Source organism: Bombina bombina, chromosome 2 (assembly GCF_027579735.1).
Source record: "Bombina bombina isolate aBomBom1 chromosome 2, aBomBom1.pri, whole genome shotgun sequence".
NCBI lineage: Eukaryota > Metazoa > Chordata > Amphibia > Anura > Bombinatoridae > Bombina > Bombina bombina.
In genome coordinates, this window is record NC_069500.1 from 202,849,515 (window position 1) to 202,876,098 (window position 26,584).

A 26,584-nucleotide genomic window follows, 5' to 3' on the forward strand; every position below is an offset into this window, starting at 1 on the left:
TAAATCTTTCTAGAAACAGATTTACGAGCCTGTAAATCAGAAAAACCTCTTTGACTAAGCACTAAGCGTTCAATTTCCATACCATCAAATTTAATGATTTGAGATCCTGATGGAAAAACGGACTTTGAGATAGGTCTGGCCTTAATGGAAGTGGCCAAGGTTGGCAACTGGAAATACAAACAAGATCCGCATACCAAAACCTGTGAGGCCATGCTGGAGCCACCAGCAGCACAAACAATTGCTCCATGATGATTTTGGAGATCACTCTTGGAAGAACTAGACGCGGGAAAATATAAGCAGATTGATAACACCAAGGAAATGTCAACACATCCACTGCTTTCGCCTGAGGGTCCCTGGACCTGGACAGGTAGCTGGGAAGTTTTTTGTTTAGATGAGATGCCATCAGATCTATTTCTGGAAGACCCCACATCTGAACAACTTGAGAAAACACATATGGGTGGAGAGACCACTCTCCTGGATGTAAAGTCTGACGACTGAGGTAATCTGCTTCCCAATTGTCTATACCTGGGATACGAACCGCAGAAATTAGACAGGAGCTGGATTCCGCCCAAACAAGTATCCGAGATACTTCTTTCATAGTTTGAGGACTGTGAGTCCCACCCTGATGATTGACATATGCCACAGTTGTGATATTGTCTGTCTGAAAACAAATGAACGGTTCTCTCTTAAACAGAGGCCAAAACTGAAGAGTCCTGAGAATCGCACGGAGTTCCAAAATATTTATTGGTAACCTCGCCTCTTGAGGTTTCCAAACCCCTTGTGCTGTCAGAGATCCCCAACCTGAAAGACTCGCATCTGTTGTGATCACAGTCCAGGTTGGATGAACGAAAGAGGCCCCTAGAATAATACGATGGTGATCTAACCACCAAGTCAGAGATAGTCGAACATTGGGATTTAAGGATATTAATTGTGATATCCTTGTATAATCCCTGCACCATTGGTTCAACATACAAAGCTGGGGAGGTCTCATATGAAAACGAGCAAAGGGGATTGCGTCCGATGCTGCAGTCATGAGACCTAAAACTTCCATGCACATAGCTACTGAAGATTCCGACAGGCTGCAACCAATTTCAAACGTCTCTTGTCTGTTAGAGACAAAGTCATGGACACTGAATCTATCTGGAAACCTAAAAAGGTGACCCTTGTCTGAGGAATCAAGAAACTTTTGGTAAATTGATCCTCCAACCATGTCTTTGAAGAAACAACACTAGTTGATTTGTGTGAGATTATGCAAAACGTAAAGACTGAGCAAGTACCAAGATATTGTCCAAATAAGGAAACACCGCAATACCCGCTCTCTGATTACAGAGAGTAGGGCACTGAGAACTTTTGAAAAGATTCTTGCAGCCGTCGCTAGGCCAAAAGGAAGAGCAACAAATTGGTAATGCTTGTCTAGAAAAGAGAATCTCAGAAACTGATAGTGATCTGGATGAATCAGAATATGATATGCATCCTGTAAGTCTATTGTGGACATATAATGCCCTTGCTGAACAAAAGGCAGAATAGTCCTTATAGTCACCATTTTGAAAGATGGTACTCTTACATATCGATTCAAAATGTTCAGAACCAAAACAGGTCTGAATGAATTTTCTTTCTTTGGGACAATGAATAGATTTGAATAAAACCCCAGACCCTGTACCTGAAACGGAACTGGCATGATTACCCCTGATAACTCCAGGTCTGAAACACATTTCAGGAAAGCCTAAGCCTTTACTGGGTTTGCTGGAATGCGTGAGAAAAAAAATATTCTCACAGGCGGTCTTACTCTGAATACTATTCTGTACCCCTGAGAAACAATACTCTGAATCCATTGATTTTGGACCGAATTGATCCAAACATTTTAATGATATCAAAAACGGCATCACAAATAAAATGATTAGCATTTTGAAGCAAGCGAAAAATGCTAGACAAATCAGAATCCAATTCTTGTTGTGCTAAATGTTCCAACCAAAAAGTTGATGCAGCTGAAACATCAGCCAAAGAAATTGCAGGCCTGAGAAGATGACCTGAATATAAATAAGCTTTCCTTAGATAAGATTCAAGCTTCCTATCTAAAGGATCTTTAAAAGAAGTACTATCATCCATAGGAATAGTAGTACGTTTAGCAAGAGTAGAGATAGCCCCATCAACTTTGGGGATCTTTTCCCAAAACTCAAAAGAAATTGCTGGCAAAGGATACAATTTTTTAAACCTTGAAGAAGGAATAAAAAGTAGTATCAGGAATATTCCATTCCTTAGAAATCATATCAGAAATAGCATCAGGAACTGGAAAAACCTCTGGAATAACCACAGGAGGTTTATAAACAGAATTTAAACGTTTACTAGTTTTAATATCAAGAGGACTAGTTTCCTCCATATCCAATGTAATCAACACTTCTCTTAACAAAGAACAAATATACTCGTTGTTAAATAAATAAGAAGATTTGTCAGTGTCAATATCTGAGGCAGGATCTTCTGAATCAGATAGATCCCCATCATAGAAGAATCATTCAGCATGTTGCCGGTTATTTGAAATTTCATCAAGACAGGATGGCTGACAAAGCCTTCTGAATAAAATCAGAAATAAATTATTTTAAATTTACAGGTATATCTTGTGCATTAGATGTTGAAGGGACAGCAACAGGTAATGAACTACTACTGATGGATACATTCTCTGCATGTAAAAGTTTATCATGGCAACTATTACGAACCACAGCAGGAGATATAACCTCCACAAGTTTACAACAAATGCACTTAGCTTTGGTAGAACTGTTATCAGGCAGCAGGGTTCCAAAAGTGATTTCTGAGACAGGATCAGATTGAGACATCTTGCAAATGTAAGAGAAAAAACAACAACATGTTAAGCAAAATTATCAATTTCCTTATATGGCAGTTTCAGGAATGGGAAAAAATGCAAACAGCATAGCCCTCTGATAGAGAAAAAAGGCAAGAGGCATATAGGAATGGGGATTAAAATAATGAAAATATTTGGTGTCGAGTATGATGCACAACAAACAGAAATATTTGGCGCCAAAAACATCCGGAATGACACTCGCATCACAGATGACGCAACCTTGTGAAGGACTCGACGTCGACTAAGACGCCGGAAATTACGAATTTGTGTCAACGAAAGTAACTTTGCACCAAAAAAAATTTGCACCAAGAATGACGCAATAAACTCTTGCATTTTGCGTCCTCGCGGGCCTAATTCTGCCCGCAAATTTAAAAGACAGTCAATTTGAAAAAGAGACTATACCCCAGGTAAGAAATCAATTTTTCCTAAAAAAGCATTTCCCAGATATGAAACTGACAGTCTGCAAAAGGAAATATACTGAAACCTGAATCATGGCAAATATAAGTACAATACATATATTTAGAACTTTATATAAATACATAAAGTGCCAAACCATAGCTGAGAGTGTCTTAAGTAATGAAAACATACTTACCAAAAGACACCCATCCACATATAGCAGATAGCCAAACCAGTACTGAAACGGTTATCAGTAGAGGTAATGGAATATGAGAGTATATTGTTGATCTGAAAAGGGAGGTAGGAGATGAATCTCTACGACCGATAACATAGAACCTATGAAATAGATCACACGAGAGGAAAACCAGTGCATTCAATAGGTGATACTCCCTTCACATCCCTCTGACATTCACTGTACTCTGAGAGGAAATCAGGCTTCAAAATGCTGAGAAGCGCATATCAACGTAGAAATCTCAGCACAAACTTAATTCACCACCTCCATAGGAGGCAAAGTTTGTAAAACTGAATTGTGGGTGTGGTGAGGGGTGTATTTATAGGCATTTTGAAGTTTGGGAAACTTTGCCCCTCCTGATAGAATTGTATATCCCATACGTCACTAGCTCATGAACTCTTGCCAATTACATGAAAGAAAAAGAGTTGTTTTTGGACCCTTGAGGAGAAAAACTGCGTCATATTTTGGACACTGTTCAATTACCAATAATGGCACAAAGCCCTAGAAATTTTGTGTTCTCTCAAAACCTGAGAGACAGAAAATGACTGGCGTACTATATAATCAAAAAGATAACTATGACAAACACAATTTTTTTTTCTAAAATCTTATACAGAAAAAATAACGTTACTGTCTCTCTAAATGATAAAAAAAAAAACTGCTTTTTTCCTGAGCAAACAGAAAAACGGATGTCTTATTCTATTACATACAAGTAGAAACTATTTTTTCTAAACTCTTAAACAGAAAAATTAACGTTACTGTTTCTTTAAACGTTAAACAGAAACTGCGTTATTTTTTGTACTAAGAAAAAACAGACATCTGCCATCTATACCAGACAACAAGCAAGCATTTTTCCCGATCACAGAGAAAAATAACACTACTGATTCTTAAGTGATAAAGGGAAACTGTTTTATTTTATTTGCAACAAAAAACGGACCATTTTCATTGTCTGAGACTGCTTACTAACGCTACTGCTCGAAAATCAAACAGAGTTCAACATCCATCAAACAGCTTTAACACTTCTAGGGTTGTGACGATTAAACTAAAAGCACTATGCCAACCGGAACCCAATCTAGTAATTCCAGATGAAGCTGTAGCCACAAATCCGTTATACTAACAAAAAACGGGAGAATAGATGTACTCTCATTCTGTATAACGTAACAGAGAGACCTATGTGCGCAGCACCTAATATTACCGCCAACACTAGTCCTGCCCATCGTGTGCGTGTCTCTACTGACTAAAATGTTATCCGAAATTTTAAGGGCAAATAAACTCTAATACAAAGTACACATTGAGCCTGAACTCCTTGGTCCCCAGTGCCTGCCAATGCTGCCCTATATGATCCCCTAATAAAGATCCTTTTCTTCCATAGGAAATAAAAGTGCCCAACTTTTTTTCTAAGAGGTCCTCTCCCTCACATGGACCTGTGTAACGATAGATAGAATCATCTCACTCAGACATCCAGGAATAGGGAAGCATAAATGTATGGGAGGCGCAGTGGGAAATATGTCCCACAAGTTCGCATTGCTCTTAAGCCACCAATGCTCTACTGAAGAGCTGATATGGACTACGGCTACACCCTAGAACAAAGCAGCACAATCTTGTACTACTTTAAAAAACATAATTTATGTAAGAACTTACCTGATAAATTCATTTCTTTCATATTAGCAAGAGTCCATGAGCTAGTGACGTATGGGATATACACTCCTACCAGGAGGGGCAAAGTTTCCCAAACCTCAAAATGCCTATAAATACACCCCTCACCACACCCACAAATCAGTTTAACGAATAGCCAAGAAGTGGGGTGATAAGAAAAAAGTGTGAAGCATAAATATAAGGAATTGGAATAATTGTGCTTTATACAAAAAAATCATAACCACCACAAAAAAGGGTGGGCCTCATGGACTCTTGCTAATATGAAAGAAATGAATTTATCAGGTAAGTTCTTACATAAATTATGTTTTCTTTCATGTAATTAGCAAGAGTCCATGAGCTAGTGACGTATGGGATAATGACTACCCAAGATGTGGATCTTCCACGCAAGAGTCACTAGAGAGGGAGGGATAAAATAAAGACAGCCAATTCCGCTGAAAAAAATCCACACCCAAAAATAAAGTTTAAATTTTATAAAGAAAAAAACTGAAAATATAAGCAGAAGATTCAAACTGAAACAGCTGCCTGAAGCACTTTTCTACCAAAAACAGCTTCAGAAGAAGAAAACACATCAAAATGGTAGAATTTAGTAAAAGTATGCAAAGAAGACCAAGTTGCTGCTTTGCAAATCTGATCAACCGAAGCTTCATTCCTAAACGCCCAGGAAGTAGAAACTGACCTAGTAGAATGAGCTGTAATCCTTTGAGGCGGAGTTTTACCCGACTCGACATAAGCATGATGAATTAAAGATTTCAACCAAGATGCCAAAGAAATGGCAGAGGCCTTCTGACCTTTCCTAGAACCGGAAAAGATAACAAATAGACTAGAAGTCTTTCTGAAATCCTTAGTAGCTTCAACATAATATTTCAAAGCTCTAACTACATCCAAAGAATGCAATGATTTCTCCTTAGAATTCTTAGGATTAGGACATAATGAAGGAACCACAATTTCTCTACTAATGTTGTTAGAATTCACAACCTTAGGTAAAAATTTAAAAGAAGTTCGCAACACCGCCTTATCCTGGTGAAAAATCAGAAAAGGAGACTCACAAGAAAGAGCAGATAATTCAGAAACTCTTCTGGCAGAAGAGATGGCCAAAAGGAACAAAACTTTCCAAGAAAGTAATTTAATGTCCAATGAATGCATAGGTTCAAACGGAGGAGCTTGAAGAGCCCCCAGAACCAAATTCAAACTCCAAGGAGGAGAAATTGACTTAATGACAGGTTTTATACGAACCAAAGCTTGTACAAAACAATGAATATCAGGAAGATTAGCAATCTTTCTGTGAAAAACAGAATTTATGTTTACCTGATAAATTACTTTCTCCAACGGTGTGTCCGGTCCACGGCGTCATCCTTACTTGTGGGATATTCTCTTCCCCAACAGGAAATGGCAAAGAGCCCAGCAAAGCTGGACACATGATCCCTCCTAGGCTCCGCCTACCCCAGTCATTCGACCGACGTTAAGGAGGAATATTAGCATAGGAGAAACCATATGGTACCGTGGTGACTGTAGTTAAAGAAAATAAATTATCAGACCTGATTAAAAAAACCAGGGCGGGCCGTGGACCGGACACACCGTTGGAGAAAGTAATTTATCAGGTAAACATAAATTCTGTTTTCTCCAACATAGGTGTGTCCGGTCCACGGCGTCATCCTTACTTGTGGGAACCAATACCAAAGCTTTAGGACACGGATGAAGGGAGGGAGCAAATCAGGTCACCTAAATGGAAGGCACCACGGCTTGCAAAACCTTTCTCCCAAAAATAGCCTCAGAAGAAGCAAAAGTATCAAACTTGTAAAATTTGGTAAAAGTGTGCAGTGAAGACCAAGTCGCTGCCCTACATATCTGATCAACAGAAGCCTCGTTCTTGAAGGCCCATGTGGAAGCCACAGCCCTAGTGGAATGAGCTGTGATTCTTTCGGGAGGCTGCCGTCCGGCAGTCTCGTAAGCCAATCTGATGATGCTTTTAATCCAAAAAGAGAGAGAGGTAGAAGTTGCTTTTTGACCTCTCCTTTTACCGGAATAAACAACAAACAAGGAAGATGTTTGTCTAAAATCCTTTGTAGCATCTAAATAGAATTTTAGAGCGCGAACAACATCCAAATTGTGCAACAAACGTTCCTTCTTTGAAACTGGTTTCGGACACAGAGAAGGTACGATAATCTCCTGGTTAATGTTTTTGTTAGAAACAACTTTTGGAAGAAAACCAGGTTTAGTACGTAAAACCACCTTATCTGCATGGAACACCAGATAAGGAGGAGAACACTGCAGAGCAGATAATTCTGAAACTCTTCTAGCAGAAGAAATTGCAACTAAAAACAAAACTTTCCAAGATAATAACTTAATATCAACGGAATGTAAGGGTTCAAACGGAACCCCCTGAAGAACTGAAAGAACTAAATTGAGACTCCAAGGAGGAGTCAAAGGTTTGTAAACAGGCTTAATTCTAACCAGAGCCTGAACAAAGGCTTGAACATCTGGCACAGCTGCCAGCTTTTTGTGAAGTAACACAGACAAGGCAGAAATCTGTCCCTTCAGGGAACTTGCAGACAATCCTTTTTCCAATCCTTCTTGAAGGAAGGATAGAATCTTAGGAATCTTAACCTTATCCCAAGGGAATCCTTTAGATTCACACCAACAGATATATTTTTTCCAAATTTTGTGGTAAATCTTTCTAGTTACAGGCTTTCTGGCCTGAACCAGAGTATTGATAACAGAATCTGAGAACCCTCGCTTCGATAGGATCAAGCGTTCAATCTCCAAGCAGTCAGCTGGAGTGAAACCAGGTTCGGATGTTCGAACGGACCCTGAACAAGAAGGTCTCGTCTCAAAGGTAGCTTCCAAGGTGGAGCCGATGACATATTCACCAGATCTGCATACCAAGTCCTGCGTGGCCACGCAGGAGCTATCAAGATCACCGACGCCCTCTCCTGATTGATCCTGGCTACCAGCCTGGGGATGAGAGGAAACGGCGGGAACACATAAGCTAGTTTGAAGGTCCAAGGTGCTACTAGTGCATCCACTAGAGCCGCCTTGGGATCCCTGGATCTGGACCCGTAGCAAGGAACTTTGAAGTTCTGACGAGAGGCCATCAGATCCATGTCTGGAATGCCCCACAGCTGAGTGACTTGGGCAAAGATTTCCGGATGGAGTTCCCACTCCCCCGGATGCAATGTCTGACGACTCAGAAAATCCGCTTCCCAATTTTCCACTCCTGGGATGTGGATAGCAGACAGGTGGCAGGAGTGAGACTCCGCCCATAGAATGATTTTGGTCACTTCTTCCATCGCCAGGGAACTCCTTGTTCCCCCCTGATGGTTGATGTACGCAACAGTTGTCATGTTGTCTGATTGAAACCGTATGAACTTGGCCCTCGCTAGCTGAGGCCAAGCCTTGAGAGCATTGAATATCGCTCTCAGTTCCAGAATATTTATCGGTAGAAGAGATTCTTCCCGAGACCAAAGACCCTGAGCTTTCAGGGATCCCCAGATCGCGCCCCAGCCCATCAGACTGGCGTCGGTCGTGACAATGACCCACTCTGGTCTGCGGAATGTCATCCCTCGTGACAGGTTGTCTAGGGACAGCCACCAACGGAGTGAGTCTCTGGTCTTCTGATTTACTTGTATCTTCGGAGACAAGTCTGTATAGTCCCCATTCCACTGACTGAGCATGCACAGTTGTAATGGTCTTAGATGAATGCGTGCAAAAGGAACTATGTCCATTGCCGCTACCATCAACCCGATCACTTCCATGCACTGAGCTATGGAAGGAAGAGGAACGGAATGAAGTATCCGACAAGAGTCTAGAAGCTTTGTTTTTCTGGCCTCTGTCAGAAATATCCTCATTTCTAAGGAGTCTATTATTGTTCCCAAGAAGGGAACCCTTGTTGACGGAGATAGAGAACTCTTTTCCACGTTCACTTTCCATCCGTGAGATCTGAGAAAGGCCAGGACTATGTCCGTGTGAGCCTTTGCTTGAGTAAGGGACGACGCTTGAATTAGAATGTCGTCCAAGTAAGGTACTACAGCAATGCCCCTTGGTCTTAGCACAGCTAGAAGGGACCCTAGTACCTTTGTGAAAATCCTTGGAGCAGTGGCTAATCCGAAAGGAAGCGCCACGAACTGGTAATGCTTGTCCAGGAATGCGAACCTTAGGAACCGATGATGTTCCTTGTGGATAGGAATATGTAGATACGCATCCTTTAAATCCACCGTGGTCATGAATTGACCTTCCTGGATGGAAGGAAGAATAGTTCGAATGGTTTCCATCTTGAACGATGGAACCTTGAGAAACTTGTTTAAGATCTTGAGATCTAAGATTGGTCTGAACGTTCCCTCTTTTTTGGGAACTATGAACAGATTGGAGTAGAACCCCATCCCTTGTTCTCTTAATGGAACAGGATGAATCACTCCCATTTTTAACAGGTCTTCTACACAATGTAAGAATGCCTGTCTTTTTATGTGGTCTGAAGACAACTGAGACCTGTGGAACCTCCCCCTTGGGGGAAGCCCCTTGAATTCCAGAAGATAACCTTGGGAGACTATTTCTAGTGCCCAAGGATCCAGAACATCTCTTGCCCAAGCCTGAGCGAAGAGAGAGAGTCTGCCCCCCACCAGATCCGGTCCCGGATAGGGGGCCAACATTTCATGCTGTCTTGGTAGCAGTGGCAGGTTTCTTGGCCTGTTTTCCCTTGTTCCAGCCTTGCATTGGTCTCCAAGCTGGCTTGGCTTGAGAAGTATTACCCTCTTGCTTAGAGGACGTAGCACTTTGGGCTGGTCCGTTTCTACGAAAGGGACGAAAATTAGGTTTATTTTTTGTCTTGAAAGGCCGATCCTGAGGAAGGGCGTGGCCCTTACCCCCAGTGATATCAGAGATAATCTCTTTCAAGTCAGGGCCAAACAGCGTTTTCCCCTTGAAAGGAATGTTAAGTAGCTTGTTCTTGGAAGACGCATCAGCCGACCAAGATTTCAACCAAAGCGCTCTGCGCGCCACAATAGCAAACCCAGAATTCTTAGCCGCTAATCTAGCCAATTGCAAAGTGGCGTCTAGGGTAAAAGAATTAGCCAATTTGAGAGCATTGATTCTGTCCATAATCTCCTCATAAGGAGGAGAATCACTATCGACCGCCTTTATCAGCTCATCGAACCAGAAACATGCGGCTGTAGCGACAGGGACAACGCATGAAATTGGTTGTAGAAGGTAACCCTGCTGAACAAACATCTTTTTAAGCAAACCTTCTAATTTTTTATCCATAGGATCTTTGAAAGCACAACTATCCTCTATGGGTATAGTGGTGCGTTTGTTTAAAGTGGAAACCGCTCCCTCGACCTTGGGGACTGTCTGCCATAAGTCCTTTCTGGGGTCGACCATAGGAAACAATTTTTTAAATATGGGGGGAGGGACGAAAGGAATACCGGGCCTTTCCCATTCTTTATTAACAATGTCCGCCACCCGCTTGGGTATAGGAAAAGCTTCTGGGAGCCCCGGCACCTCTAGGAACTTGTCCATTTTACATAGTTTCTCTGGGATGACCAACTTGTCACAATCATCCAGAGTGGATAATACCTCCTTAAGCAGAATGCGGAGATGTTCCAACTTAAATTTAAATGTAATCACATCAGGTTCAGCTTGTTGAGAAATGTTCCCTGAATCAGTAATTTCTCCCTCAGACAAAACCTCCCTGGCCCCATCAGACTGGGTTAGGGGCCCTTCAGAAACATTATTATTAGCGTCGTCATGCTCTTCAGTATCTAAAACAGAGCAGTCGCGCTTACGCTGATAAGTGTTCATTTTGGCTAAAATGTTTTTGACAGAATTGTCCATTACAGCCGTTAATTGTTGCATAGTAAGGAGTATTGGCGCGCTAGATGTACTAGGGGCCTCCTGAGTGGGCAAGACTCGTGTAGACGAAGGAGGGAATGATGCAGTACCATGCTTACTCCCCTCACTTGAGGAATCATCTTGGGCATCATTGTCATTGTCACATAAATCACATTTATTTAAATGAATAGGAATTCTGGCTTCCCCACATTCAGAACACAGTCTATCTGGTAGTTCAGACATGTTAAACAGGCATAAACTTGATAACAAAGTACAAAAAACGTTTTAAAATAAAACCGTTACTGTCACTTTAAATTTTAAACTGAACACACTTTATTACTGCAATTGCGAAAAAACATGAAGGAATTGTTCAAAATTCACCAAATTTTCACCACAGTGTCTTAAAGCCTTAAAAGTATTGCACACCAAATTTGGAAGCTTTAACCCTTAAAATAACGGAACCGGAGCCGTTTTTAACTTTAACCCCTTTACAGTCCCTGGTATCTGCTTTGCTGAGACCCAACCAAGCCCAAAGGGGAATACGATACCAAATGACGCCTTCAGAAAGTCTTTTCTAAGTATCAGAGCTCCTCTCACATGCGACTGCATGCCATGCCTCTCAAAAACAAGTGCGCAACACCGGCGCGAAAATGAGACTCTGCCTATGCTTTGGGAAAGCCCCTAAAGAATAAGGTGTCTAAAACAGTGCCTGCCGATATTATTATATCAAAATACCCAAATAAAATGATTCCTCAAGGCTAAATATGTGTTAATAATGAATCGATTTAGCCCAGAAAAAGTCTACAGTCTTAATAAGCCCATGTGAAGCCCTTATTTACAATCGTAATAAACATGGCTTACCGGATCCCATAGGGAAAATGACAGCTTCCAGCATTACATCGTCTTGTTAGAATGTGTCATACCTCAAGCAGCAAGAGACTGCACACTGTTCCCCCAACTGAAGTTAATTGCTCTCAACAGTCCTGTGTGGAACAGCCATGGATTTTAGTGACGGTTGCTAAAATCATTTTCCTCATACAAACAGAAATCTTCATCTCTTTTCTGTTTCTGAGTAAATAGTACATACCAGCACTATTTCAAAATAACAAACTCTTGATTGAATAATAAAAACTACAGTTAAACACTAAAAAACTCTAAGCCATCTCCGTGGAGATGTTGCCTGTACAACGGCAAAGAGAATGACTGGGGTAGGCGGAGCCTAGGAGGGATCATGTGTCCAGCTTTGCTGGGCTCTTTGCCATTTCCTGTTGGGGAAGAGAATATCCCACAAGTAAGGATGACGCCGTGGACCGGACACACCTATGTTGGAGAAAAGAACAGAGAGCAGAGATTTGTCCTTTCAAGGAACTTGCAGACAAACCTTTATCCAAACCATCATGAAGAAACTGTAAAATTCTCGGAATTCTAAAAGAATGCCAGGAAAAATGATGAGAAAGACACCAAGAAATATAAGTCTTCCAGACTCTATAATATATCTCCCTAGATACGGATTTACGAGCCTGTAACATAGTATTAATCACAGAGTCAGAGAAACCTCTTTGACTAAGAATCAAGCGTTCAATCTCCACACCTTTAAATTTAAGGATTTGAGATCCTGATGGAAAAAAGGACCTTGCGACAGAAGATCTGGTCTTAACGGAAGAGTCCACGGTTGGCAAGAGGCCATCCGGACAAGATCCGCATACCAAAACCTGTGAGGCCATGCTGTAGCTACCAGCAGAACAAACGAGCATTCCTTCAGAATCTTGGAGATTACTCTTGGAAGAAGAACTAGAGGCGGAAAGATATAGGCAGGATGATACTTCCAAGGAAGTGACAATGCATCCACTGCTTCCGCTTGAGGATCCCTGGATCTGGACAGATACCTGGGAAGTTTCTTGTTTAGATGAGAGGCCATCAGATCTATTTCTGGAAGTCCCCACATTTGAACAATCTGAAGAAATACCTCTGGGTGAAGAGACCATTCGCCCGGATGTAACGTTTGGCGACTGAGATAGTCCGCTTCCCAATTGTCTATACCTGGGATATGAACCGCAGAAACTAGACAGGAGCTGGATTCCGCCTATACCAGAATTCGAGATACTTCTTTCATAGCCAGAGGACTGTGAGTCCCTCCTTGATGATTGATGTATGCCACAGTTGTGACATTGTCTGTCTGAAAGCAAATGAACGATTCTCTCTTTAGAAGAGGCCATGACTGAAGAGCTCTGAAAATTGCACGGAGTTCCAAAATATTGATCGGTAATCTCACCTCCTGAGATTCCCAAACCCCTTGTGCTGTCAGAGACCCCCACACAGCTCCCCAACCTGTAAGACTTGCATCTGTTGAAATCACAGTCCAGGTCGGAAGAACAAAAGAAGCCCCCTGAACTAAACGATGGTGATCTGTCCACCACGTCAGAGAGTGTCGTACAATCGGTTTTAAAGATATTAATTGAGATATCTTTGTGTAATCCCTGCACCACTGGTTCAGCATACAGAGCTGAAGAGGTCGCATGTGAAAACGAGCAAAGGGGATCGCGTCCGATGCAGCAGTCATAAGACCTAGAATTTCCATGCATAAGGCTATGTGACTGAAGATTTTGACAAGCTGATATCAATTTTAGACGTCTCTTGTCTGTCAAAGACAGAGTCATGGACACTGAATCTATCTGGAAACCTAAAAAGGTTACCCTTGTCTGAGGAATCAATGAACTTTTTGGTAAACTGATCCTCCAACCATGATCTTGAAGAAACAACACAAGTCGATTCGTATGAGATTCTGCTAAATGTGAAGACTGAGCAAGTACCAAGATATCGTCCAAATAAGGAAATACCACAATACCCTGTTCTCTGATTACAGACAGAAGGGCACCGAAAACCTTTGTAAAAATTCTTGGAGCTGTTGCTAGGCCAAAACGGAAGAGCCACAAACTGGTAATGCTCGTCTAGAAAAGAGAATCTCAGAAACTGATAGTGATCTGGATGAATCGGAATATGCAGATATGCATCCTGTAAATCTATTGTAGACATATAATGCCCTTGCTGAACAAAAGGCAGGATAGTCCTTACAGTTACCATTTTGAATGTTGGTATCCTTACATAACGATTCAATATTTTTAGATCCAGAACTGGTCTGAAGGAATTCTCCTTCTTTGGTACAATGAAGAGATTTGAATAAAACCCCAGCCCCTGTTCCAGAACTGGAACTGGCATAATTACTCCAGCCAACTCTAGATCTGAAACACAATTCAGAAATGCTTGAGCCTTCGCTGGGTTTATTGGGACACGGGAAAGAAAAAAATCTCTTTGCAGGAGGCCTTATCTTGAAGCCAATTCTGTACCCTTCTGAAACAATGTTCTGAATCCAAAGATTGTGAACGGAATTGATCCAAATTTCTTTGAAAAAACATAATCTGCCCCCTACCAGCTGAGCTGGAATGAGGGCCGCACCTTCATGTGGACTTAGGAGCTGGCTTTGGTTTTCTAAAAGGCTTGGATTTATTCCAGACTGGAGATGGTTTCCCAACTGATACCGCTCCTGAGGATGAAGGATCAGGCTTTTGTTCCTTGTTTTGACGAAAGGAACGAAAACGATTATTAGACCTAAATTTACCTTTAGATTTTTTATCCTGTGGTAAAAAAGTTCCTTTCCCTCCAGTAACAGTTGAGATAATAGAATCCAACTGAGAACCAAATAATTTATTACCCTGGAAAGAAAGGGAAAGCAGAGTAGACTTAGAAGACATATCAGCATTCCAAGTTTTAAGCCATAAAGCTCTTCTAGCTAAAATAGCTAGAGACATATACCTGACATCAACTCTAATGATATCAAAGATGGCATCACAAATAAAATTATTAGCATGTTGAAGAAGATTAATAATGCTATGAGAATTATGATCTGTTACTTGTTGCGCTAAAGCTTCTAACCAAAAAGTTGAAGCTGCAGCAACATCCGCTAAAGATATAGCAGGTCTAAGCAGATTACCTGAACACAAGTAAGCTTTTCTTAGAAAGGATTCAATTTTCCTATCTAAAGGATCCTTAAAGGAAGTACCATCTGCCGTAGGAATAGTAGTACGCTTAGCAAGAGTAGAGACAGCCCCATCAACCTTAGGGATTTTGTCCCAAAACTCTAATCTGTCAGATGGCACAGGATATAATTGCTTAAAACGTTTAGAAGGAGTAAATGAATTACCCAAATTATTCTATTCCCTGGAAATTACATCAGAAATAACATCAGGGACAGGAAAAACATCTGGAATAACTACAGGAGATTTAAAAACCTTATCTAAACGTTTAGATTTAGTATCAAGAGGACTAGAATCCTCTATTTCTAATGCAATTAGGACTTCTTTAAGTAAAGAACGAATAAATTCCATTTTAAATAAATATGAAGATTTGTCAGCATCAACCTCTGAGACAGAATCCTCTGAACCAGAAGAACCATTATCAGAATCAGAATGATGATGTTCATTTAAAAATTCATCTGAAAAATGAGAAGTTTTAAAAGACTTTTTACGTTTACTAGAAGGAGGAATAACAGACATAGCCTTCTTAATGGATTTAGAAACAAAATCTCTTATGTTATCAGGAACACTCTGAGCATTAGATGTTGACGGAACAGCAACAGGTAATGTAACAGTACTAAAGGAAATATTATCTGCATTAACAAGTTTGTCATGACAATCAGTACAAACAGCTGGAGGAACAGATACCATAAGTTTACAGCAGATACACTTAGCTTTGGTAGATCCAGCACCAGGCAGCGATTTTCCAGAAGTATCTTCTGACTCAGTGTTAACGTGGGACATCTTGCAATATGTAAGAGAAAAAACAACATATAAAGCAAAATTGATCAAATTCCTTAAATGACAGTTTCAGGAATGGGAAAAAATGCCAGTGAACAAGCTTCTAGCAACCAGAAGCAATAAATAATGAGACTTAAATAATGTGGAGACAATAGTGACGGCCATATTTTTTAGCGCCAAAAAAAGACGCCCACATTATTTGGCGCCTAAATGCTTTTGGCGCCAAAAATGACGCCACATCCGGAACGCCGACACTTTTGGCGCAAAAAAAGTCAAAAATGACGCAACTTCCGGCGACACGTATGACGCCGGAAACAGAAAAAAAAATTTGCGCCAAAAAAGTCCGCGCCAAGAATGACGCAATAAAATGAAGCATTTTCAGCCCCCGCGAGCCTAACAGCCCACAGGGAAAAAAGTCAAATTTTAAGGTAAGAAAAAATTGATTTATTCATATGCATTATCCCAAATATGAAACTGACTGTCTGAAATAAGGAACGTTGAACATCCTGAGTCAAGGAAAATAAATGTTTGAATACATATATTTAGAACTTTATAAAAAAGTGCCCAACCATAGCTTAGAGTGTCACAGAAAATAAGACTTACTTACCCCAGGACACTCATCTACAAGTTGTAGAAAGCCAAACCAGTACTGAAACGAAAATCAGTAGAGGTAATGGTATATATAAGAGTATATCGTCGATCTGAAAAGGGAGGTAAGAGATTAATCTCTACGACCAATAACAGAGAACCTATGAAATAGACCCCGTAGAAGGAGATCATTGAATTCAAATAGGCAATACTCTCCTCACATCCCTCTGACATTCACTGCACGCTGAGAGGAAAACCGGGCTCCAACCTGCTGCGGAGCGCATATCAACGTAGAATCTAGCACAAACTTACTTCACCACCTCCATAGGAGGCAAAGTTTATAAAACTGATTTGTGGGTGTGGTGAGGGGTGTATTTATAGGCATTTCGAGGTTTGGGAAACTTTGCCCCTCCTGGTGGGAGTGTATATCCCATACGTCACTAGCTCATGGACTCTTGCTAATTACATGAAAGAAATAATAAACTCTTGATTGAACACCTAACTTTACCACATCCTAGCACTAACGTAGGCAAAGAGAATGACTGGGGTGGGAGGGAAGGGAGGAGCTTTTTAACAGCTTTACTGTGGTGCTCTTTGCCACCTCCTGCTGACCAGGAGGTGAATATCCCATTAGTAATTAAGATGATCCATGGACTCATCGTGCCATTAAAAAGAAAAAAGTTAACAAATTCTAAAAATACATAGCTCTGACAATCCTATTAGCATGGCAAAATCAGGTAAATATCTGAATAAATATTAGACACTTACATGACAGGCTCTGTAATGGTAGTTTCCTTTTCAATATCTCCTTGTAGAGAAGAGGTTTCTGCATGAAGCAATGGTGCCGATTCGCTATGTTCCGCACAAGAATCATGCGCCTGAGGAGGAATTTGAACTGTAGAAGAAGTTGCATCTTCCGAATCTTGATACTGCATGTAAATAAAATAATAATAAAATAATTTAATTGAAAACCTCTAGAATTTAGCAGTTTCCCTAGCAGATATACCTGACAACTGCATTTCCATTTCTCAGGGAAAAGTATACCAAAAATGATGTACTACATACTAGAGCCAGACACACCTATGTCACTCTATATTAAAGGGACACTGAACCCAATTTTTTTCATGATTCAGATAGAGCGTGACATTTTAAGCAACTTTCTAATTTACTCCTATTATCAAATTTTCTTCATTCTCTTGGTATCTTTATTTGAAATGCAAGAATGTAAGTTTAGATGCCGGCCCATTTTTGGTGAACAACCTGGGTTGTCCTTGCCGATTGGTGGATAAATTCATCCACCAATAAAAAAGTGCTATCCAGAGTTCTGAACCACAAAAAAAAAGCTTAGATGCCTTTTTCAAATAAAGATAGCAAGAGAACGTAGAAAAATTGATAATAGGAGTAAATTAGAAAGTTGCTTAACCCCTTAACGACGCATGTCGTACAGGGTACGTCGCACACAACCTGGTCTTTAAAGACCAGTGATGTACTCTCTATGACATTGGGGTTTAAAGCAGCTGGAAGCGATCCTGAAAGCTTTCCGGTTATTGCAGTGATGCCTTGACATCAAGGCATCCTGCAATAACACCCCTTGGCCATCCGATGCAGAGAGAGCCACTCTGTGGCCCTCTCTGCACCGGACATCGATGGCCGGTATCGTTGGTGGGTGGGAGCTTACATGGGAGGCGGGTGGGCGGCCATCGATGGGCCCTATGACGTTGAGAGGGGCGGGGACGTCGGGGGCGCGCGTGGGAACGGCTACACTACAGAAAATGTAAAAAAAAAAAAGTACGAGAGTGGGGTAATAGTTTAATTTGTGAAAAAGTGAAAAAAAAAATTTATTTGATCTCATTTGGCGGTGAAATGGTGGCATGAAATATACCAAAATGGGACTATATCAATACTTTGGGATGTCTACTAAAAAAATATATTTACATGTCACAGGATATTCAGGGATTCCTGAAAGATATCAGTGTCCCAATGTAACTAGCACTAATTTTGAAAAAAAACAGAATTTATGTTTACCTGATAAATTACTTTCTCCAACGGTGTGTCCGGTCCACGGCGTCATCCTTACTTGTGGGATATTCTCTTCCCCAACAGGAAATGGCAAAGAGCCCAGCAAAGCTGGTCACATGATCCCTCCTAGGCTCCGCCTACCCCAGTCATTCGACCGACGTTAAGGAGGAATATTTGCATAGGAGAAACCATATGATACCGTGGTGACTGTAGTTAAAGAAAATAAATTATCAGACCTGATTAAAAAACCAGGGCGGGCCGTGGACCGGACACACCGTTGGAGAAAGTAATTTATCAGGTAAACATAAATTCTGTTTTCTCCAACATAGGTGTGTCCGGTCCACGGCGTCATCCTTACTTGTGGGAACCAATACCAAAGCTTTAGGACACGGATGAAGGGAGGGAGCAAATCAGGTCACCTAAATGGAAGGCACCACGGCTTGCAAAACCTTTCTCCCAAAAACAGCCTCAGAAGAAGCAAAAGTATCAAACTTGTAAAATTTGGTAAAAGTGTGCAGTGAAGACCAAGTCGCTGCCCTACATATCTGATCAACAGAAGCCTCGTTCTTGAAGGCCCATGTGGAAGCCACAGCCCTAGTGGAATGAGCTGTGATTCTTTCAGGAGGCTGCCGTCCGGCAGTCTCGTAAGCCAATCTGATGATGCTTTTAATCCAAAAAGAGAGAGAGGTAGAAGTTGCTTTTTGACCTCTCCTTTTACCAGAATAAACAACAAACAAGGAAGATGTTTGTCTAAAATCCTTTGTAGCATCTAAATAGAATTTTAGAGCGCGAACAACATCCAAATTTTGCAACAAACGTTCCTTCTTCGAAACTGGCTTCGGACACAAAGAAGGCACGACTATCTCCTGGTTAATGTTTTTGTTAGAAACAACTTTTGGAAGAAAACCAGGTTTAGTACGTAAAACCACCTTATCTGCATGGAACACCAGATAAGGAGGAGAACACTGCAGAGCAGATAATTCTGAAACTCTTCTGGCAGAAGAAATTGCAACCAAAAACAAAACTTTCCAAGATAATAACTTAATATCAACGGAATGTAAGGGTTCAAACGGAACCCCCTGAAGAACTGAAAGAACTAAGTTGAGACTCCAAGGGGGAGTCAAAGGTTTGAAAACAGGCTTAATTCTAACCAGAGCCTGAACAAAGGCTTGAACATCTGGCACAGCTGCCAGCTTTTTGTGGAGTAACACAGACAAGGCAGAAATCTGTCCCTTCAAGGAACTTGCAGATAATCCTTTCTCCAATCCTTCTTGAAGAAAGGATAGAATCTTAGGAATCTTTACCTTGTCCCAAGGGAATCCTTTAGATTCACACCAACAGATATATTTTTTCCATATTTTGTGGTAAATTTTTCTAGTTACAGGCTTTCTGGCCTGAACAAGAGTATCAATAACAGAATCTGAGAACCCTCGTTTTGATAAGATCAAGCGTTCAATCTCCAAGCAGTCAGCTGGAGTGAGACCAGATTCGGATGTTCGAACGGACCTTGAACAAGAAGGTCTCGTCTCAAAGGTAGCTTCCATGGTGGAGCCGATGACATATTCACCAGATCTGCATACCAAGTCCTGCGTGGCCACGCAGGAGCTATCAAGATCACCGACGCCCCCTCCTGATGGATCCTGGCTACCAGCCTGGGGATGAGAGGAAACGGCGGGAATACATAAGCTAGTTTGAAGGTCCAAGGTGCTACTAGTGCATCTACTAGAGTCGCCTTGGGATCCCTGGATCTGGACCCGTAGCAAGGAACCTTGAAGTTCTGACGAGAGGCCATCAGATCCATGTCTGGAATGCCCCACAGTTGAGTAATTTGGGCAAAGATTTCCGGATGGAGTTCCCACTCCCCCAGATGTAATGTCTGACGACTCAAAAAATCCGCTTCCCAATTTTCCACTCCTGGGATGTGGATTGCAGACAGGTGGCAGGAGTGAGTCTCCGCCCATTGAATGATTTTGGTCACTTCTTCCATCGCCAGGGAACTCCTTGTTCCCCCCTGATGGTTGATGTACGCAACAGTCGTCATGTTGTCTGATTGAAACCGTATGAACTTGGCCTTTGCAAGCTGAGGCCAAGCCTTGAGAGCATTGAATATCGCTCTCAGTTCCAGAATATTTATCGGTAGAAGAGATTCTTCCCGAGACCAAAGACCCTGAGCTTTCAGGGATCCCCAGACCGCGCCCCAGCCCATCAGACTGGCGTCGGTCGTGACAATGACCCACTCTGGTCTGCGGAAGGTCATCCCTTGTGACAGGTTGTCCAGGGACAGCCACCAACGGAGTGAGTCTCTGGTCCTCTGATTTACTTGTATCTTCGGAGACAAGTCTGTATAGTCCCCATTCCACTGACTGAGCATGCACAGTTGTAATGGTCTTAGATGAATGCGCGCAAAAGGAACTATGTCCATTGCCGCTACCATCAAACCTATTACTTCCATGCACTGCGTTATGGAAGGAAGAGGAACGGAATGAAGTGTCCGACAAGAGTTTAGAAGTTTTGTTTTTCTGGCCTCTGTCAGAAAAATCCTCATTTCTAAGGAGTCTATTATTGTTCCCAAGAAGGGAACCCTTGTCGACGGAGATAGAGAACTCTTTTCCACGTTCACTTTCCATCCGTGAGATCTGAGAAAGGCCAGGACTATGTCCGTGTGAGCCTTTGCTTGAGGAAGGGACGACGCTTGAATCAGAATGTCGTCCAAGTAAGGTACTACCGCAATGCCCCTTGGTCTTAGCACCGCTAGAAGGGACCCTAGTACCTTTGTGAAAATCCTTGGAGCAGTGGCTAATCCGAAAGGAAGCGCCACGAACTGGTAATGCTTGTCCAGGAATGCGAACCTTAGGAACCGATGATGTTCCTTGTGGATAGGAATATGTAGATACGCATCCTTTAAATCCACCGTGGTCATGAATTGACCTTCCTGGATGGAAGGAAGAATTGTTCGAATGGTTTCCATTTTAAACGATGGAACCTTGAGAAACTTGTTTAAGATCTTGAGATCTAAGATTGGTCTGAACGTTCCCTCTTTTTTGGGAACTATGAACAGATTGGAGTAGAACCCCATCCCTTGTTCTCCTAATGGAACAGGATGAATCACTCCCATTTTTAACAGGTCTTCTACACAATGTAAGAATGCCTGTCTTTTTATGTGGTCTGAAGACAATTGAGACCTGTGGAACCTCCCCCTTGGGGGAAGCCCCTTGAATTCCAGAAGATAACCTTGGGAGACTATTTCTAGTGCCCAAGGATCCAGAACATCTCTTGCCCAAGCCTGAGCGAAGAGAGAGAGTCTGCCCCCCACCAGATCCGGTCCCGGATCGGGGGCCAACATTTCATGCTGTCTTGGTAGCAGTGGCAGGTTTCTTGGCCTGCTTTCCCTTGTTCCAGCCTTGCATTGGTCTCCAGGCTGGCTTGGCTTGAGAAGTATTACCCTCTTGCTTAGAGGACGTAGCACTTGGGGCTGGTCCGTTTCTACGAAAGGGACGAAAATTAGGTTTATTTTTGGCCTTGAAAGACCTATCCTGAGGAAGGGCGTGGCCCTTACCCCCAGTGATATCAGAGATAATCTCTTTCAAGTCAGGGCCAAACAGCGTTTTCCCCTTGAAAGGAATGTTAAGGAGTTTGTTCTTGGAAGACGCATCAGCTGACCAAGATTTCAACCAAAGCGCTCTGCGCGCCACAATAGCAAACCCAGAATTCTTTGCCGCTAACCTAGCCAATTGCAAAGTGGCGTCTAGGGTGAAAGAATTAGCCAATTTGAGAGCACGGATTCTGTCCATAATCTCCTCATAAGGAGGAGAATCACTATCGATCGCCTTTACTAGCTCATCGAACCAGAAACACGCGGCTGTAGTGACAGGGACAATGCATGAAATTGGTTGTAGAAGGTAACCCTGCTGAACAAACATCTTTTTAAGCAAACCTTCTAATTTTTTATCCATAGGATCTTTGAAAGCACAACTATCTTCTATGGGTATAGTGGTGCGTTTGTTTAAAGTAGAAACCGCTCCCTCGACCTTGGGGACTGTCTGCCATAAGTCCTTTCTGGGGTCGACCATAGGAAACAATTTCTTAAATATGGGGGGAGGGACGAAAGGTATACCGGGCCTTTCCCATTCTTTATTTACAATGTCCGCCACCCGCTTGGGTATAGGAAAAGCTTCTGGGAGCCCCGGGACCTCTAGGAACTTGTCCATTTTACATAGTTTCTCTGGGATGATCAAATTCTCACAATCATCCAGAGTGGATAATACCTCCTTAAGCAGAGCGCGGAGATGTTCCAACTTAAATTTAAATGTAATCACATCGGGTTCAGCTTGTTGAGAAATTTTCCCTGAATCTGAAATTTCTCCCTCAGACAAAACCTCCCTGGCCCCCTCAGACTGGTGTAGGGGCATTTCAGAACCATTATCATCAGCGTCCTCATGCTCTTCAGTATCTAAAACAGAGCAGTCGCGCTTACGCTGATAAGTGGGCATTTTGGCTAAAATGTTTTTGATAGAATTATCCATTACAGCCGTTAATTGTTGCATAGTAAGGAGTATTGAAGCGCTAGATGTACTAGGGGCCTCCTGAGTGGGCAAGACTCGTGTAGACGAAGGAGGGAATGATGCAGTACCATGCTTACTCCCCTCACTTGAGGAATCATCTTGGGCATCATTTTCAGTGTCACATAAATCACATTTATTTAAATGAGAAGGAACCCTGGCTTCCCCACATTCAGAACACAGTCTATCTGGTAGTTCAGACATGTTAAACAGGCATAAACTTGATAACAAAGTACAAAAAACGTTTTAAAATAAAACCGTTACTGTCACTTTAAATTTTAAACTGAACACACTTTATTACTGCAATTGCGAAAAAGTATGAAGGAATTGTTCAAAAATCACCAAAATTTCACCACAGTGTCTTAAAGCCTTTAAAGTATTGCACACCAAATTTGGAAGCTTTAACCCTTAAAATAACGGAACCGGAGCCGTTTTTAACTTTAACCCCTTTACAGTCCCTGGTATCTGCTTTGCTGAGACCCAACCAAGCCCAAAGGGGAATACGATACCAAATGACGCCTTCAGAAAGTCTTTTTTATGTATCAGAGCTCCTCACACATGCGACTGCATGTCATGCTTCTCAAAAACAAGTGCGCAATACCGGCGCGAAAATGAGGCTCTGCCTATGATTAGGGAAAGCCCCTAGAGAATAAGGTGTCTAAAACAGTGCCTGCCGATATTATTTTACCAAAATACCCAGATTAAATGATTCCTCAAGGCTAAATATGTGTAATATATGAATCGATTTAGCCCAGAAAATGTCTACAGTCTTAATAAGCCCTTGTGAAGCCCTTATTTACTGTCTGAATAAAAATGGCTTACCGGATCCCATAGGGAAAATGACAGCTTCCAGCATTACATCGTCTTGTTAGAATGTGTCATACCTCAAGCAGCAAAAGACTGCTCACTGTTCCCCCAACTGAAGTTAATTCCTCTCAACAGTCCTGTGTGGAACAGCCATGGATTTTAGTAACGGTTGCTAAAATCATTTTCCTCTTACAAACAGAAATCTTCATCTCTTTTCTGTTTCAGAGTAAATAGTACATACCAGCACTATTTTAAAATAACAAACTCTTGATTGAATAATAAAAACTACAGTTAAACACTAAAAAACTCTAAGCCATCTCCGTGGAGATGTTGCCTGTACAACGGCAAAGAGAATGACTGGGGTAGGCGGAGCCTAGGAGGGATCATGTGACCAGCTTTGCTGGGCTCTTTGCCATTTCCTGTTGGGGAAGAGAATATCCCACAAGTAAGGATGACGCCGTGGACCGGACACACCTATGTTGGAGAAAAAAGTGGTTTGGAAATAGCAAAGTGCTACTTGTATTTATGGCCCTATAACTTGCAAAAAAAAGCAAAGAACATGTAAAAATTGGGTATTTCTAAACTCAGGACAAAATTTAGAAACTATTTAGCATGGTTGTTTTAGATGTGTAACAGATTTTGGGGGTCAAAGTTAGAAAAAGTGTGTTTTTTCCATTTTTTCCTCATTTTATAAAAAAAATTTTATAGTAAATTATAAGATATGATGAAAATAATGGTATCTTTAGAAAGTCCATTTAATGGCGAGAAAAACGGTATATAATATGTGTGGGTACAGTAAATGAGTAAGAGGAAAATTACAGCTAAACACAAACACCGCAGAAATGTAAAAACATAATTTATGCTTACCTGATAAATTTATTTCTCTTGTAGTGTATCCAGTCCACGGATCATCCATTACTTGTGGGATATTCTCCTTCCCAACAGGAAGTTGCAAGAGGATCACCCACAGCAGAGCTGCTATATAGCTCCTCCCCTAACTGTCATATCCAGTAATTCGACCGAAAACAAACAGAGAAAGGAGAAACCATAGGGTGCAGTGGTGACTGGAGTTTAATTAAAATTTAGATCTGCCTTAAAGACAGGGCGGGCCGTGGACTGACTACACTACAAGAGAAATAAATTTATCAGGTAAGCATAAATTATGTTTTCTCTTGTTAAGTGTAGTCAGTCCACGGGTCATCCATTACTTATGGAATACCAATACCAAAGCTAAAGTACACGGATGAAGGGAGGGACAAGGCAGGAACTTTAAACGGAAGGAACCACTGCCTGAAGCATCTTTCTCCCAAAAACAGCCTCCGAAGAAGCAAAAGTGTCAAATTTGTAAAATTTTGAAAAAGTGTGAAGTGAAGACCAAGTTGCAGCCTTGCAAATCTGTTCAACAGAGGCCTCATTTTTGAAGGCCCATGTGGAAGCCACAGCTCTAGTAGAATGAGCTGTAATCCTTTCAGGGAGCTGCTGTCCAGCAGTCTCATAGGCTAGGCGTATTACGCTCCGAAGCCAAAAGGACAGAGAGGTTGCCGAAGCTTTTTGACCTCTCCTCTGTCCAGAGTAAACGACAAACAGGGAAGATGTTTGACGAAAATCCTTAGTAGATTATGTAAAAAAGACGTTCCTTCTTTGAAGAAGGATTAGGACACAATGATAGAACAACAATCTCTTGATTGACATTCTTGTTAGAAACCACCTTAGGTAAAAACCCAGGTTTGGTACGCAGAACTACCTTATCTGCATGAAAAATCAGATAAGGAGAATCACATTGTAAGGCAGATAGCTCAGAGACTCTCCGAGCCGAGGAAATAGCCATCAAAAACAGAACTTTCCAAGATAAAAGTTTAATATCAATGGAATGAAGGGGTTCAAACGGAACTCCTTGAAGAACCTTAAGAACCAAGTTTAAGCTCCACGGAGGAGCAACAGGTTTAAACACAGGCTTAATTCTAACCAAAGCCTCGCAAAATGCCTGAACGTCTGGAACCTCTGCCAGACGCTTGTGCAAAAGAATAGATAGAGCAGAAATCTGTCCCTTTAAGGAACTAGCTGATAATCCTTTGTCCAAGCCCTCTTGGAGAAAAGACAATATTCTAGGAATCCTAACCTTACTCCATGAGTAATTCTTGGATTCACACCAATAAGGATATTTACTCCATATCTTGTGGTAGATTTTCCTGGTAACAGGCTTTCGTGCCTGTATTAAGGTATCAATGATAGAATCAAGCGTTCAATCTCCATGCAGTCAGTCTCAGAGAAATTAGATTTGGATGATTGAAAGGACCTTGTATCAGAAGGTCCTGTCTTAGAGGCAGAGTCCATGGTGGAAAGGATGACATGTCCACTAGGTCTGCATACCAAGTCCTGCGTGGCCACGCAGGTGCTATCAGAATCACCGATGCTCTCTCCTGTTTGATTTTTGCAATCAGTCGAGGGAGCAGAGGAAACGGTGGAAACACATAAGCCAGGTTGAAGAACCAAGGCGCTGCTAGAGCATCTATCAGCGTCGCTTCTGGGTCCCTGGACCTGGATCCGTAACAAGGGAGCTTGGCGTTCTGGCGAGACGCCATGAGATCCAACTCCGGTTTGCCCCAACGATGAATCAATTGAGCAAACACCTCCGGATGGAGTTCCCACTCCCCCGGATGGAAAGTCTGACGACTTTGAAAATCCGCCTCCCAGTTCTCCACGCCTGGGATATGGATTGCCGACAGGTGGCAAGAGTGGGACTCTGCCCAGCGAATTATTTTTGAGACTTCTAACATCGCTAGGGAACTCCTGGTTCCCCCTTGATGGTTGATGTAAGCCACAGTCGTGATGTTGTCCGACTAAA

General features: G+C 41.8%; 1 protein-coding gene across 1 annotated transcript in view; it reads right to left on the reverse strand.

Annotated features, from left to right (window-relative positions):
- BDP1 (B double prime 1, subunit of RNA polymerase III transcription initiation factor IIIB) overlaps positions 1-26,584 on the reverse strand; it is a 437,422-nt gene that overhangs the window by 269,498 nt on the left and 141,340 nt on the right. The window contains exon 15 of the mRNA XM_053701442.1: positions 17,123-17,283. Coding sequence (XP_053557417.1) covers positions 17,123-17,283 — 161 coding nt within the window. The remainder of the gene's footprint in view (positions 1-17,122; positions 17,284-26,584) is intronic.